Source organism: Aptenodytes forsteri, unplaced genomic scaffold, assembly GCF_000699145.1.
Source record: "Aptenodytes forsteri isolate BGI_AS27 unplaced genomic scaffold, ASM69914v1 Scaffold190, whole genome shotgun sequence".
NCBI classification, from domain to species: Eukaryota; Metazoa; Chordata; class Aves; order Sphenisciformes; family Spheniscidae; genus Aptenodytes; species Aptenodytes forsteri.
Window position 1 is genome coordinate 456,132 of NW_008794597.1, and position 15,273 is coordinate 471,404.

At 41.0% G+C, this 15,273-nt stretch overlaps 1 protein-coding gene across 1 annotated transcript in view; it reads right to left on the reverse strand.

Moving 5' to 3' along the window:
• Nucleotides 1-5,571: 5,571 nt before the first annotated feature.
• Nucleotides 5,572-15,273, reverse strand: part of LOC103893542 (follicle-stimulating hormone receptor) — a 94,709-nt gene continuing 85,007 nt past the window's right edge. Inside the window, exons 9-10 of the mRNA XM_009272697.1 lie at nucleotides 13,564-13,749; nucleotides 5,572-7,285 (exon numbers count right to left, since the gene is read on the reverse strand). Coding sequence (XP_009270972.1) covers nucleotides 6,058-7,285; nucleotides 13,564-13,749 — 1,414 coding nt within the window. The 3' untranslated portion in view covers nucleotides 5,572-6,057. The remainder of the gene's footprint in view (nucleotides 7,286-13,563; nucleotides 13,750-15,273) is intronic.

Consider the following 15,273-nt stretch of genomic DNA (forward strand, 5'->3'; position numbering starts at 1 on the left):
AGAAAAAAAAAAAAGGCAGGCTTTGGGCTTTTCCTTGATGTGAGTCCAGGCAGTCCTTGGAACATGTGGGAATTGTTTAAAAGCTGCCCTAATTAGGCTGTACTTTTCCAATTTTTGATGGCCCTACTTTGTCCAGACTGTGTTTCCTCCCTCCTCCTTCCCCAGACTTCCCCCAGGGCACTTAGGGATGCCTTATGCCACCATGACACCTGTGGGACGAGGCAAAGATGCAGCTGGCAAAGTGGGGAAGGAAAACTCTGCATCACCTATCTAAAAATAAGGTTTTTTTTTTCTCAACAAAGTCCAGGGAATGTGCAGAAGGTAGGGAGAGTGATCTGTGCGTTTCACCCTGATTTATTGAAGTCGGCTGGCTCAAACAGTGACTGTTTCAAAGCAGAGTGTTTTAAGCTTGGGAAAGGGCCAGTTATCCTCACAACAGTCACTCAAACAAATAATCAAAATGGGAGATAGAAACTGGAAGGCAGTGTAAGAAGACATGTGCATTCCAGTACACAGAGAGCAACAAGCAGACTTCTGATCTTCCAACTGCTGATTTCTGAAGACATATTTCTAAAGGACATGGATTCTGTTCATACACAACTGCAGGTAAAAGCAGAGCACTTCTAAGCACAGGCAGCATGAACCATCATCATGGAAAGGACCAAGATGGGGTAAAGCTGAGGCAATGAAGAAGCAAGAGTATACATCCAAGGGGCACATGCCTGTCCATACAGCATAGGCAAGAAAAGAAGAAGAAACTGGGAGCATTTAAAGCTACTTAGGCATTTGTAGCTCACAAGCAATACAAAGAATTGCAATGCAAAGGTGACTGTTGATGGTGCAGTGTGGCACCTGGATGGCCTCTCAAGGAGCTGCTATCCCTTTTTCTGGAGACAGCATATATGTGCTATTTATATCAATCTTTTGGTTTTTTTCTTTAATGCAGTTCTTTAACAATGAAATGAAAACCCTTGACTTGAACTTCCTTTTAAGTTTATCTCTATAGGATTTTCCCATTGAAATTTCTATTGCTTGTTCCCTGGGAACTATACTTCAGCCAAAATAGCCCCTTTAATGCAGGATTTTAGCACTGGGTATTCGGATGACTCAACAGAAAAGCCCATATTGCTCAATCCTGCCCTGCAATCTTCCACCCACTCATAAATACAGCACATTCCCATCTGTGCATTGCTGTCATTGTGATCTTGCTAATTTTTCCTGTTCTTTTTTGGTGTGGGTGCAACTTGGTGCAGGTGTCCAGGTTGGGGTAACGAAGATCCAGGTAACACATGGCAAAGTCTGCATGAGACAGAAAAATGAAAATACAATATTTTAGTTACAACAAGGTTAAATGAAGCATTCATCTGATGTGTTGGACCTGGAAACATATTTTTGTCTGAGCCGGCATTATTTCTCTTGGAAAACCAATGCTTTACAAAAGGTTTTCAATGGACTTTTGGGGACGGGGGGCAAAGGGTCCTCTGCAGTTTCTTAATGCTTGAAATCCATTCCTGAGTACTTTCATCCCTAATTAAAGGTCACCTACTGTTTCGAGAACAACTGTTAATGAAGAGTTTAATTATCCAGATGACAGCTATAAAATCCTACTCCTGTGCTTGAATATTTTAAAGCAACAAGGCCCAGATTTTCAAATATGTGCTTGTAACCAAGTACTTAGACCAAAAACTCACTCTGAAGAAGAGCGTGTATGTGCAATCCACATTTGCATACACAATGGGAGATTACACATGCCCATATTAAAGATGCAAATCTGTGAGGACGTTTGCATGTGCTTACTTGACCGTTTGAACCAGACCCACCTTTCTTTTCTGTTCTTTCATTCAGGGAGGGGAAGGGATGGTTAAATTATTCCTTGAGGATAAATCATTTCGCATTATTAACGCTTCTTAACAACAAAGCTGCATAACTTAAATGTAAGATTATCTGCTGTGTCCTCGGTGGAATGATTAGGAGGGAATCTACAGGAAAGAAATGTGGTCAAATGATTTGAAGACTTGCTAAATGGGATGCAGAGCCTCATCTTGCATTCTTAACAAGCTCAAATGTAGATCTGCCTTCTAATGAGCAAACTCTGCTTGGCATATCTGTGCAACCCCCAGAGCAATGTTGTAAAGAAAATGGCTCATGGTACATTTTCTCTACTCAAGTCAGGTTTTTGCTTTTATTGATGCTTTTGACCAGCTGCTCCCATTACCTTTACCTGTGGTGGCAATTTTCGTGATGCGGCTTTTAGTCCACTAAGCTGAAGTGGCCCCATTTCTCACTCCCCATCACAACATCAGATATGTGTTTCTCGGGGAGGTCAGGTATGGATTCCCCACAAGGTACATGTCTGAAGGAGTGACACAGATGAAGCAGATGAAGCAGATGAAGAAGTTGTTTATCGTGTCCTCATAAGGCAGCAAATTCACTGCCAGCACAGTCTCTTTATGTCACTCTGATGATGGCACCATAAGGGCAAAGACAGCCATAACTCTCTAACTGGGCATTTTCTGGGGCTTGGTGGAGACTGAAATACAAGGCCCACATAAGGGTATGGAAGAAAACCAGACAGTATTACAATATTGTCGACTGTCAGATGGTCTTTGGAGCGAGCTAGCAATGGACTCCAAGTTAGAACAACTCCAAGCTTTTTCCTGTGAGTCAGAGCTAGGCTTTGACTCGGTTTTCTTGTTATCTGTGGCCTGTCTCTCCTACACACATGTGCACACATGTGCACACGCAGACACACACTTACTTGTCTGACCAAAAGACTCAATGAAATAGAGCTCCAAGCCCTGGCTAGAAAAAAGAGGGAAAGAAAATTAGAGTGCATCACATAAGAAGAGCCATTTATACATATTAAAAAGGAGAAAAATGCCTGTTGAAGTTCTGTCAATGGTTTATATCTTATTTCATAAGAAATGTGATTTAATAGAAGAGACGAGATAAAACAAAGACAGGTCAGTGCTGCTAAGTTACCGTTTAAGAGGTTTCAAACGTACCTTTCTGTGCTTTGTTAACTCTCCAGGAGGCTACAGGAGGGTTTTCTTTGCAGAGTCTCTCATCAGCTGAGTTTCATCCACAGGTCACAGTGACCCGACTGTGGAGGCTGTGCCGCATAAATGGAGCTCTCCAGATAAGCAGTAACATTTATTGCATACTTCATCAGCATATCTCTGGCTGTACACTTGTTCTCAAGGCACTTTGTTTTGATATTGGTTTTATTAAAATAGATTTCAGAAAGGGAAATGTAAAATAGTTTAAAGATTACACACATAAACATGTTGTTCAGTGCTGAGAAAATCCACACCAGACACCAGCAGGCTTTTTTTACATTACAAGCATGAATAAAATGTATCTTGCATTTTTTTTTCCTTATACGACTTTCTTCAAAGAAAAAACATTGCTTTAAAAAATTGCTATAAAAGGACCAATGTCCCACAAAGGGAAAGATACAGGTCCTATGATGCCCCTCACAATTTGGAAGATGCTTAAAATTAAAATCCAAAGAATAGTGAAAGCCAAGGAGATCCGAGGACTACAAGAAGGAGTTTTTTGTCTTGGCAACCACACGGTCAGCCTCCTAGCTTTGGAGCTACTGCCACAGCCTGAGCTGCTGCCAGAGCTCCTGTGCAGCATGTGTGGGCAGGATAACATCTGCCTGAAGCATTTCTGTGCTGTCCTCTTGCTAGGGACGAGGCAAGATGTCTGGTTATGCAGGCTCTATTTGCTCTTCAAACATCATCCATCCTTTGGCTCCTCTGGAGGAAGAGCCATGGGCTAGATGGCTTCATCCCTTGGGCCCTGGTCTGACTCCGGCTACATGACACAACCCTGCAAGGTGTCTTTTCAGGGGTGTTATTTGTAAAGCATATTTAACTGGGTCCTGATTCTGCAAATGTCTGGGCAATGGTTTTGCGTGAAGTAGATGAGCTGTACCAAGCTCACGTGCCTGACATAGCTGTGAGAGGATTTACAAGACTGGCTTCTAGACTATGTCTGTGCTTTCTTGAACTGCCAGGTCTCAGCCTATTGCCTTTGCAAATGGTCAGGGCCCAGGCAAAAAAGTGTGACGCACTACAAGAATTTGCCCTATTTACTAATAAAAATGGGCTAGTATTTGCCAAAGAACACCCCTCATTTTTGGCCCAGGAATAGATTCAGGAGCCTTTTTTTAATGCAACTAGAATATTTGTCATTTTGGAACATCATCATTCAGACACTTCCATCGGGATGGGTTTTAATGGCTGTGTGCCAGTACACTGTATATGACATAAAGCATTTATGAAGAAATCATTCCTCTGAGTAGTTAGAAGAGCTTCCCAGAGATGAACTGTCTTTCCTGTTTTGCTCTTTCATTCTTCCTTCTCCTGGATCTTAGAGGGAGTGTTACTTGTGTTGAGCAATGAAATTTTGCCCCCAAAACACACTATCTTTGATCTCCCGTTTTATGCACTAGGGAGCTGATACTTCCTTCCCTGGCTAGGACTGAATGGATAATCATCCCCTGTAGTTATTCACATCAGGTTCAGATGCTGAAATGTGAAGCTGATGACAGGGAAATTATGGATAAAAGCATCAAGAATTGCTACTGAAATTTTAGGAGTTGTAGGCAGGAAATATTCAAAGCTCATCACATTTAACCATGAAGATTCCAAAGATTTATAATCTTGGGGGGCAAAACCATGAATTGTTTGTGAGGTGGGAACGAAGCCCAGACTCCTGTCCTGGTGTTTTCTTTATGCCCACATACCCACACATAGACACACAATCAGCATGAGAAAACCCTACCCAACCCTAAATCTTTGGTGCGATTGGAATGATTAACCCTCAAAAAGTTTGATATTCAAATCATGTAAAAAGTCTGTATGTTCATTGAGATGTTATTCAAAACCCCTGTAAAATCAGGAAATCTTGATTGAGAGCTTTTTCTTTTTTGTTATTTCAACATATGCAGTGTATGGTTTCTTTCAGGTCTTTAAATCTGGATCATCATCTGATAATGTGCACATGAAGGATTTTTTTAGAAGGGAAGGGGAAAGAGAACTTGTAGGATTTCACAAAAACTTTTGTTCAGGTTTTCAAAAGCCATATCAGACCCATTGTCCCTTACATAACCCAGACAGTGCAATGCACTAATACCGCTGTATGGCACACCTGCCTCAGGTGATATGTTAAAGCAGCCCATTGGCCCATCTTGCCATACCCAAGGGGTCCAGCCACACAAAAGTGTTTTCAACCCAACTTTGTGAGACCAACTTGAGAAAACATCCTCCTTATTATTAAGGGTTTCTCCTGTTCTCATTCTTGCTCTTTCTCATCTTGAAAACAAATGCCAAACCAAACTCCTTGATCCAAACTCAGATGAAGTCTGGTTCTCTGAGCCTGCCAGTCTAGATCAACACAAATCCTACCCAAGTGACACTTCTGTGCAGAGTGAGGCAGGTCCATGCAGTGTGGAACAGCTAACATCAGCCTAGCTGGAGATGCTTTCTGCCCCTCTGCTGTAGTGAACAGAAATGGAAACAACACAAGATATTCTCATTCCTAGTAAGTCTGTGCTGAAGGAGAGCTTTAAGTTGGCCTTCTGCCTCCTGTAACCCCAGGAGATATGATTAATAAAAAGAGCTAATTATCTGTCATTGTTATAACATGCTTCACAGACAAAAAAAATTAATTCTACATATTTTTTTCTTTCAGCCGTATATAACCATGACTTAATTCTCAGTAAGCAGCTAACATCTTCCTAGAATGAAGGGAATCTCTGCCTGTACGGTGGGAGATACCAGTTTATAATCTGGTATCTCCATTTATTTCTTGAGACAATTCTACAAGGACATTTTGGCACATACTGAAATTTTGTTCGTTGTCCTTCAAGAACTGATGAAGATAATGTGGCGTCTCTGATGGCTGTTCATTGAACAAAAATAGCAAAGTGGAAATAAAAATGTTTCCCCATAAAAATAAGTTTGCATGCTATGCTGAAGTCATTATTCAAATTCACAGTTGAAAGTGATTATCACACTGCCTCAGACACAAATTCATGCAAGCTTTTCAGTTCAAGTGATTCATAGGAACCAATGAATAAATAGTCCCATCACTGTTTTTTGATGCAGGAGGGCAATGGCCATTTCTCATGTGGAAATTATGAGCAGATGAGGAGGTCTCTGTTCTGTAAATCTGGGCTTGCATTTCACAGCAACCAAACTTGCTCAGCAGAATGAAGAAATCCCTGCGGAAAGTCTTTGTGAAAATGGCATAGAGGAAAGGGTTAGCACAGGAATTGATAGGGTAAAACAAAACCAGAAGGATCTTGGATTTGGACACTGTGATGAGAGGAACCTTGAGTGAGGCTGATATTGCAAAAAAAGATATTGGTGCCATGCAGAGGAAGTCCGTGAAGATCAGTATGGCCATGCGCTTGGCAATCTTGGTGTCACTGTTTGAAGAGATGACATTAGGGTTTCTCACAGTAAAGTAGATGCAGATGTAGCAGGCACATATGATCACAAATGCAAGTACATTCAACACTAAAAGAAATATAACATAAGCCTGAGAAAACGGTGTTTCTATATCCATGGGCAAACAGATGCTGACCTTCATGTAGCTGCTGACTCCAAATATGGGAAGAAGTGCCACCGTGAAAGCAAACATCCAACCAAAAATCATTATAATCACAGCATGACGAAATCGAACCTTGCGGTCCAGTTGCATGGCGTAGGTGATGGTGTGCCACCTTTCCAGAGTTATCACAGTCAGCGTGTAGACTGAGAGTTCACTTGCAAACACTGTAAAAAATCCTGCAGCATTGCATCCTGCCCCAGTTTGCCAGTCTATGGCATAGTTGTAATACTGGCTTTTGGTCTGGATATCTACAGATGCAATAAACAACAGATAGATACCTATGCAGAGATCTGCAAATGCAAGATTGCACATTAGAAAACGAGGTACAGTGAGTTTGTATTGACTGCTTATTAAAATAATGAGGACAACAATGTTCCCAGTGATAGCTAAAATGTTGATAAACCATATCAGGACTCTCAAAATGTTGTATCCCATGATATCTTCACATGGATTGAAAGCGTCGGGTTTAGGTGAGCAAGCTACGTTAACTACTTCATTGCATAAACCATAGTCAAATTCATTCTCTGCTGGGTCAAATCCTATGCCATAGTTGGAAATATAATCTTCAGCTGGAGATCGCCTATGTATCTTATCGCCAGGCTGCTCATCAAGGTCTTGCTTGTCCTGAGATATGCTACATATCGGATGTAATTCAGTGCTGAAATTGTAAAAAGAGTAAAGTTGGAAACTAAGAGACACAGCACAAGGCATACAACAAACATGAAATCATCCAGTTTCCATTAACAGCTCAGTTTTTCTGGTTAGCTGATTATATAGACTACCCTGGAGCTCGAAATTAATAGTCTGGTTGGTCCCTATTTATAAAATGTTTCATGAAAATGTAAATGATTTGGAAACATCATAAAATGTAAGGGAAAGGAAAGCCTGATGTTTGCTTTACTGGCATTTATGATGCAGTTATCCACCTGGACAGGCGCATTCTGTAAGAAGCTGTCCTTATTTCAACCGAATTTCTCATATAACCTGTCACTGAAAAGCTGATTCTTGCATGGGGGTAACACGTGATGATGAATTCCTACATAAGACTGGGCTTTGAAGAATGAGTCAATTCAGCTGTGCCCATAAGGAGTCTGCATAATCACAATAATGATACTATCCCTTAGTATTACTCTCAAATTCCCTTTTTCCTAAAGTTTTTGGCAGTCAGTGTGCCATATTCAATGTTGTAACTCGTTCAGGGCACAGAACAACTCCAGTTTGTGCCATTCATTTTGAGTATCTCATATCATATTGGTAACTGGCCATTAACACAAATAAATAGCATAAACAAGTTCATGCAGTCTTCCAGATAATCTCTAGAAGCCAGATGCCAGCACAGATACAAACACAAGATGTGGTAGAACATTTTGCTTAAAAACTGTTTTTCAAAGAAAATGGATTTGAAACCAAGCGAAGTGAAGCAAAGCCAAGCCAAACCAAATGAAACCATGCCACACCAAACGAACCCAACATTTCTGTAGAAACAGTACTTGCTTTTGCTTCTGTCAGAAAGTCTTTTTTAAACATTTTATGTATTTTAGAAAAGGTAGATGAAGGTAATAAAGGAAAAGAGTTTCAAGAAAAAATGTCTTTGAAGGTAAAACAAGTATTTTTTGACGATTTTGTGTTTGGCTTTATTTGCTAGACGATTAACTCTATGCCCTTCTTCTCCATGCCGAGACCAAAGGAAGAAACAAATGTTTTGGCTGAGATGATAGAAAGATGATCAGCTCCATCAAGCTAAGAAATATCAAGGTGTATTAACAAGAAATAAAGTGTCAGACTTTATCAACTGCTTCTCCTAGGCCGCCTTTCAAGTTTGGTGTCCCAGAAACTTGCATCCATAGCTTTGCATAAAATGGATCCAGACCTAATCTGAGTTAGGGAATAAAGCAGCTGACAATGTGTTGCAAAACCAAGACAGTTCTGCTCTGCCTACTTTCGTCTACAGTCTGGACAGCAATTTACGTGTATAATTTCTAGGACAGGACCCCAGCTTACCTTCCACCCTGACTTGCAGTACAGTTGAGAGCTTAGCTTTCTAGGCAAGTTAGGCTGAAATTGTTAAACAATTGGTAGCAACTTAAAAGGAAGAATTCTTTTTTTGTAACCTAATTTTACCCTTTGAATTTGTGCAGTCACTACATCTTCCAAAAATCAAGTTTAAAAGTTCTGTAAGAAAGGAAAACTAATGAAGGCCCAGCACCAGAAGGTGAGGGACATTTCCTATGGGGTCCTGAGCATCCTCTGCTATTATCAATATTTTTTATCTTGCCTGTCAACCGAGGCAGAAAACTGATTTTCTGTGAGGTCAAATATGCACTATGGAGGTCACAATAGCAATAACAAGGCATTACATTTTGCTCCCCTGTGCTCTGCTCGCATAAGGATGAGTGAGGGGTCCAGTCTATTGATCAATATATCAACAGTTCTCTAGCTGAAAGGGAACATACGCTTCCAAGGAGCAATAACAGGAGAGAAAGGCCCTCAGTTTTTAGTGCAACAGGCACTCGAGGGCACTGAAAGCTACTGCAATTGGTGGTTCTTCATAAATGAACTGAGGGAAATGTTTTTATCCAGTCATTTCTCAGCTATGAGTTAAAAATAAACCTTTTCCCAAATTATGGAGTCACTGCCTGGAGCTAAATCTGTCCCCTGATAAGACTGCTATGTAAAGCAAATTAAATATTTCTGATTATTACAATTTATTCATTCTTGAGTTTTTTTACAGCCAGCAGTCCCAAATAAAAGCAGGTTCCCACAGAGTTAGCTGCTCTGTTTGCTCCAAGGATGGGTGGCCAGGAGTCTCCCGGCCAGTTACCTGTACCGTGAGCAGATAAGATGGGCAGCTGCAAACTCCCAAGGGAAAGAAGAGCCATCCTCTGGTACTGACTGCTTACCGCTAATTGCCCTGGGATATTTGCCCTTTGGGCTGTACAGTGCATTCAGAGCAACAGGTTAAAACATTTTTTGGCCAGGGTTGCTTGCTTCCTTTTGAGACAGTAGGTATTGTAACACAGTTCATTTATTCAGTCTATTTGTAACCCTCTGTTACTGTTTAACATTGCTTTGCTCAAGTAAACCCTCTGAAAAACAGACTAGAGAAAGGACAACTTAAAGAATAACATTAAAATTGGCAGAGTGCTCCAACAAAAATAGACAAAAATGCCTACCTTAGTACAAGTGGTTATTTTATGTGCTTCGTCTGGATCCGGTGACAGCAGGATCTTGTGTGCTGAGAAACACGCTCAGCAGAATAAACAGTCCTGACCTAGGTTCTTTATTAAGCCCTATCTTAAACCAATCATCCTCACTGAAAAGTGACATCAAGTGAGTTGTGAGCAACTGATACCATATTCTCATGAGATGAGGCCCAAACACAACTCCTGATGCTGCCACGTTTTTTTAAAAAGTAGGATTTCAAGTGACAGCTCCTCCAAAGAATAATGATCAAGTGCAAGGACAGAGTCGTATCAATGTCATTCTTTTAGGCAGAAGGTGATCTTTTTGTCAAAGAAAGCCAAAAGCTTGCTGAAGTTCATAATGGTCTATGTCAAGTTGAGGGTTTTAACATCCAGCCTCTGCCCTATCCACACTTCAAGGATATTATTTTCCAGTCACAGAAAAACGTGAGAGGAGTTCAACGTACTGCACTGGGCTTGTCCTAAGAAAGCAGTTTACCTTCTGTTAGGCCAGCATCACAATATTCCAGTGTGATGAATGTACAGATCAATATTTATCATATAATCCTTCTTGGAATGGGAAAAAAAAAAATTCAAAATTGCCTATGTTTTAGTTTGTGTCTCAGTCTGGCAGAGCTGTGCTTGACGCGACATCCTCCAAAATTTAGAAAGCACTGCCGCTGTAACAGGTTTAAGTTTTCTGTTACCACAACAGAGTCTGTTTGCTGGTGCAGATGGATTTGGGAGAGGTGATCGAGCATGATCCTCTATGGCAACTTATTTTATCTAAGGTTCTCAAGTGCTGCAAAAGTCTCAAAGAGGGGAAATCTTACATAAATGGGGCAGCCAGACAGGGGCCACACATCCCTGTCTTAATTCCTTCCCAAATTTCCCATGTGAACACCAACTGCTGCCGTGATCCTTAGAAATGCACTTCTGGGGGTGATGAGGCATCCTTTTTATCCTCCCTGGACTACCTGGAAGTATTCTGAGACCTGAACGGCCACGGGATAACGACTGTCTCCTGTGAAGGTGCACGCAAGTCAGGTCACATCACGATTCTCACCACCACAAGTAATGCCCGTTGCGATGAACCAAGCACAGCTCTCGCCAAAGAGATAATGCATGTTGTGTGATCAAGCACTGCAAACTATTAATAACTGTTAAACAACCCAAGCAGTCTTCAATGCACACGCAGCTTGTGCCAGCTGTCAAGAAAACTGCTTTGAAATGAAAGCGGATGTAGCTACTGTATGTGTGACTAATCTATCCTGAAGTGTATGGTAATACCTTTGGTATTCAAACTGAACTAAAATGCATCCATTTTCTCTTTTTAAGCTGGAGAGAGGATATCAGTCTCCCACCAATTTCAGTACAAGACACGTGACTGTGTGAAAGAAATTACCATTTTTAATTATGTTTTAAAGCAGTTAACAAGAAGGGTTGATCTAAATAATTGGTTCTAATAATTTTGCATTTACACTTAATATTTTTTAAAAGATATGTCTGGTAACTATTAAAAACATACATAAATACATTCAACTTTTTTCTGTTGACCAGGGTGATACAGTTCACGTGCACATTTATTCAAGTAATCATACATCATAGAGCATCTCCAACTTGCATACTATTTCTTACCATTGAATTACACCTGATACTATAGGGGACCGTGAAGTCGTGACCAAACTTGCTCCAGAAGCAGCCCCACTGCTGCGTGGTGCTCCAGCCCAGCTCGCTGGCCATCCGCACTTGCGTTACGTGACTTCTGCACAGTTCATTGGCATTTCTTTGCAAAATTCCACTTGCCCAGGCTGTGGGAAGGGCTATCATTGTCTTCCTTGCCTTCTTACCTGCCAGCGCAGAGGCTTCTGAAAGTGGGGCTGTACTAAGGGAGAAGTGAGTGCTGTGGGCTTCAATTCCCTGGGGCAAGCATAACATAGAATCATAGAATCTTAGAATCATTTAGGTTGGAAAAGACCTTTAAGATCATCCAGTCCAACTGTAAATGTAACACTGCCAAGTCCACCACTAAACCATGTCCCTAAGTGCCACATCTACACGTCTTTTAAATACCTCCAGGGATGGTGACTCAACCACTTCCCTGGGCAGCCTGTTCCAGTGCTTGATAACCCTTTCACATGGAAGTTATTTAAAGCCCAAGTGAGGGGACTAGATACTGAAAGCTTACCAAAAGGTCAGGACCATTTCCTCCTGTAGCTTTCCTTCGATAGTAACTTTTACTCTGTTTTTGAAAAGTCCAGTTGCCTAGTTTAAGGAGTGGATTCTGGGATTTGGGTCCTGATTTGGCCCAAGCAGCCCAGAAGCCAAGTACCTTAAAAAATATGAATCATAGTGATATCAAGGTCCCTTTGCAGATTCAGGACTAAACATGCTTCCATTGCACTCTTTGGCAAATACCACTTTGCCACCAGTGCTGGAAGGACTGGACCCATTTCTACTTAGCAAGCTACCAAGCACTGTGCCTGCATAAGCCTGCAGAAGTATGAGAAAATGTCTCCTGCTGATAAACTGTCCTAGCAAAAAGTTTAGCATTTTGGATCAAAAATGGGCAACGCGGGATGTATTCTGTCAGATACTTCCCTTATCACTGCAGTCTCTACCATCAGACTTGCACTCTTTACACAGGTAGTTATGCAAACACACGTAGGTGATATTTATTAGCTATCAGCACAAGCAAGATCAGTTATCTTTCGTTGCCTGGTGACAATACAATGCTAAAAGTAAAATAAATGCCTATAATAAGTATTAAAATAGAAGCTGCTAATAGTTTATGCTTTCACTGCATGGTTTTACTTTTCTTTGAAGATTTGGGCAACTTCTGAAGACAATGTCTTGAAACAATGATCCACATTTTTTTTTCTGCCATGGCAAATTCCAAGTCTTTGAGGACATCCAGTAAAGGAATAACTTCAAACAATAACAGGGGTTTCCGTAGGTACCAATTCCTCATGTCTTCCAGTGGCACAAACTCAGGAGGTTCATTAGCTAGTTAATGTGTACATTTAAAGTCTATCTGAGCAGCCAAAACACTCAATGAGAATCATTGATACCTGAAGTCTCACTGCAACTTGCTAATGGAAAATTAAAACAAGCATGGAAAATTACTTTGGGAGTCTAAAAAGACACCCCATCCTCCCACCCTCCTCTGCTGATTTAGGTATAAGGGGTCTAGGTTAACCATTTCTGAAATCATGTCAAAAAATATTGTGTATGTAGACTTGACAGATAACATATCTGTGGCGTTTGGTTGGGCAATGTTCCAACATCAGTGTGGCTTTCTGAGACAAGAGTTTAAGATCACTCAGCGGTCCTGTTACCCTCCTGAATTGATGGCCAAGTATTGACCAACTTCTCTGCAAACACAGCTTTCCTTCCAGCTACCTCCTGAAAAGTTATCAAACTTTTCCTGTTGAATGTCTTCAGCGTAGCTCCAGGCTGATCCAGGATGGCAGGTCCCAATGAAAGATAGACTTATGACAGGTGGGGGCTACAGCTGCAGCTGGGGAAAATGCTGATGCTAACACAGCTATAAAAATTTATTAGCCCCCTGGAATGGAAAGGCAGTGCACTGTGTAGCATGCATAAGCATGTATGTATAGTATATTTATTTATTTCTATCCATTTACTTACCTGCACTGAAGAGACCTTTCCTGTCCAGATTTTGAAGAAGTTTATTTAATTCACTATCAACTGCTGAGAAGCACCAAAAATATAAACAAATGAAATCACTTACTTTTGTCTTTTCCAGTTTGTAAATGCACAGCAATGGCTAGGATAGGTGAAGTTTGCCTCAATCAAAGATCTAAATTTGCTTAAATCAGGAAGCTTTTTTAAATTGTATGTAGACCTTGCTCTTAGCTTCTTAATGAGTTCTAATCCATGACTTGGCAGGAAACTGATTCTCGTCCTTGAAATATCCCTTTAAGAAAACATAGGAAAATCTTGGTAAAAAGTGAATTTACTTCTGCTCGACAGTGTATATGTGTTTTAGACTGTCCTACTCATTCTCAGAGTAGTGATTGGAAAGAGATCAGATGGAAATCCATGCTGAAAATGGGATCCAGGGATAAATTAGGTATTTCTCCAGGAAACCTGAACTAATACTGCAAACAACAACCAAGTGATGTTAGTCTGGTTTGAGAAAAAAGAAAAAAAAATCCCCAAACCATCTGAGTAAGAATTAGCAGGGACATAAACCATTAGTGCCATATGATTCCGGGTTTAGTAAATACCCAGTAAATGCACCAATCACCCCAGAATACTGTTACAGGATAAAAAAGGCTGATGAAATCACAACAGAAGTTTGTTACATGAACATCACATCATGGGAAGGCTGCTGTGGAAAAGTCAATAAACACAAAGAGAGAAGCTCACAGAGAGGTACAGATGTGAGGAGAGGTTGGGGACATCAGGTTTTGTACTCATTAGGAAGAAAGAGAGACAGGGGTGACATGGTTCAAACTGTGAGGAACAAAAATAACTGAACATTTCCAGAAGTTTAAAAAAAAAAGAGAGCACAGACTGAAGCGAAGAAAGGGGCAAGATTACAGGAGGTTAGGAGAGATGTATTTACGTGGAAGGCAATTACTGTGTGGGACAGGCTATCAAAGGTAGCGATGGAAGCAGCAGCTACGAATGCAGTAAAGAGAGCATTAGCGAGGCTTTTAGAAGGAAAAACATTGTGCACACACTAAATCTTGACTTGTGCCACACAGGTGGAGAAAGGGAAGAAGGACCAAGGGTGCTTCATCTCCAGGCTGAGATATACTTGGGAACCCATCCCCATGGCTCCAGGGTGTAACAGCTGGGGCAAAACGTCCTCACATTTCCCTCACTAGGGCACAAACTGTGTCCCTCAGCTCATGACAGTAAACTCCTTTCTCTTAGCGAAACAGCAAAATGGGCTATGCAAAATCACCCTGTCCTCCTTAGCCCATGTGCTCTTATGGTGTGAGACTGATCCAGGGTGCAGTGTTTGCTGAGGCTGCTCTGTTCTTTATTCTCTGACAAAAGAAAGGAATTTTTCCTAATCAAGGAATTGGACTGAAAATACTTGTAATTTTCTCCATGCCCCCTCCAAGATACAGTTTCCAATTAATCCGTAACAGTATGATGTCAGGACAACATGTTATTTGATCTCTATTACCCAACATGCACAAATTGTTTTTATTGTCGTATTACTGCAGTAGCGTGGTGCCACATGAGGGGAAGACCTGGTTTTAGCAGCATGTAATAGACTTTAGACAGTTTCTATGTACCATACACACATTTGCACCTCTGTTCTCCATTCTAAGAAGCAAAATTAACACCAGGAAATGGCTCTGTTTGAACTCATGGTCTTTAGCTCAGGGTGGCCAAGTCTAACAAATTCATAGAATCGTAGAATCATAGAATCATAGAATCATTAAGGTTGGAAAAGACCTCTAAGATCATTGAGTCCAAC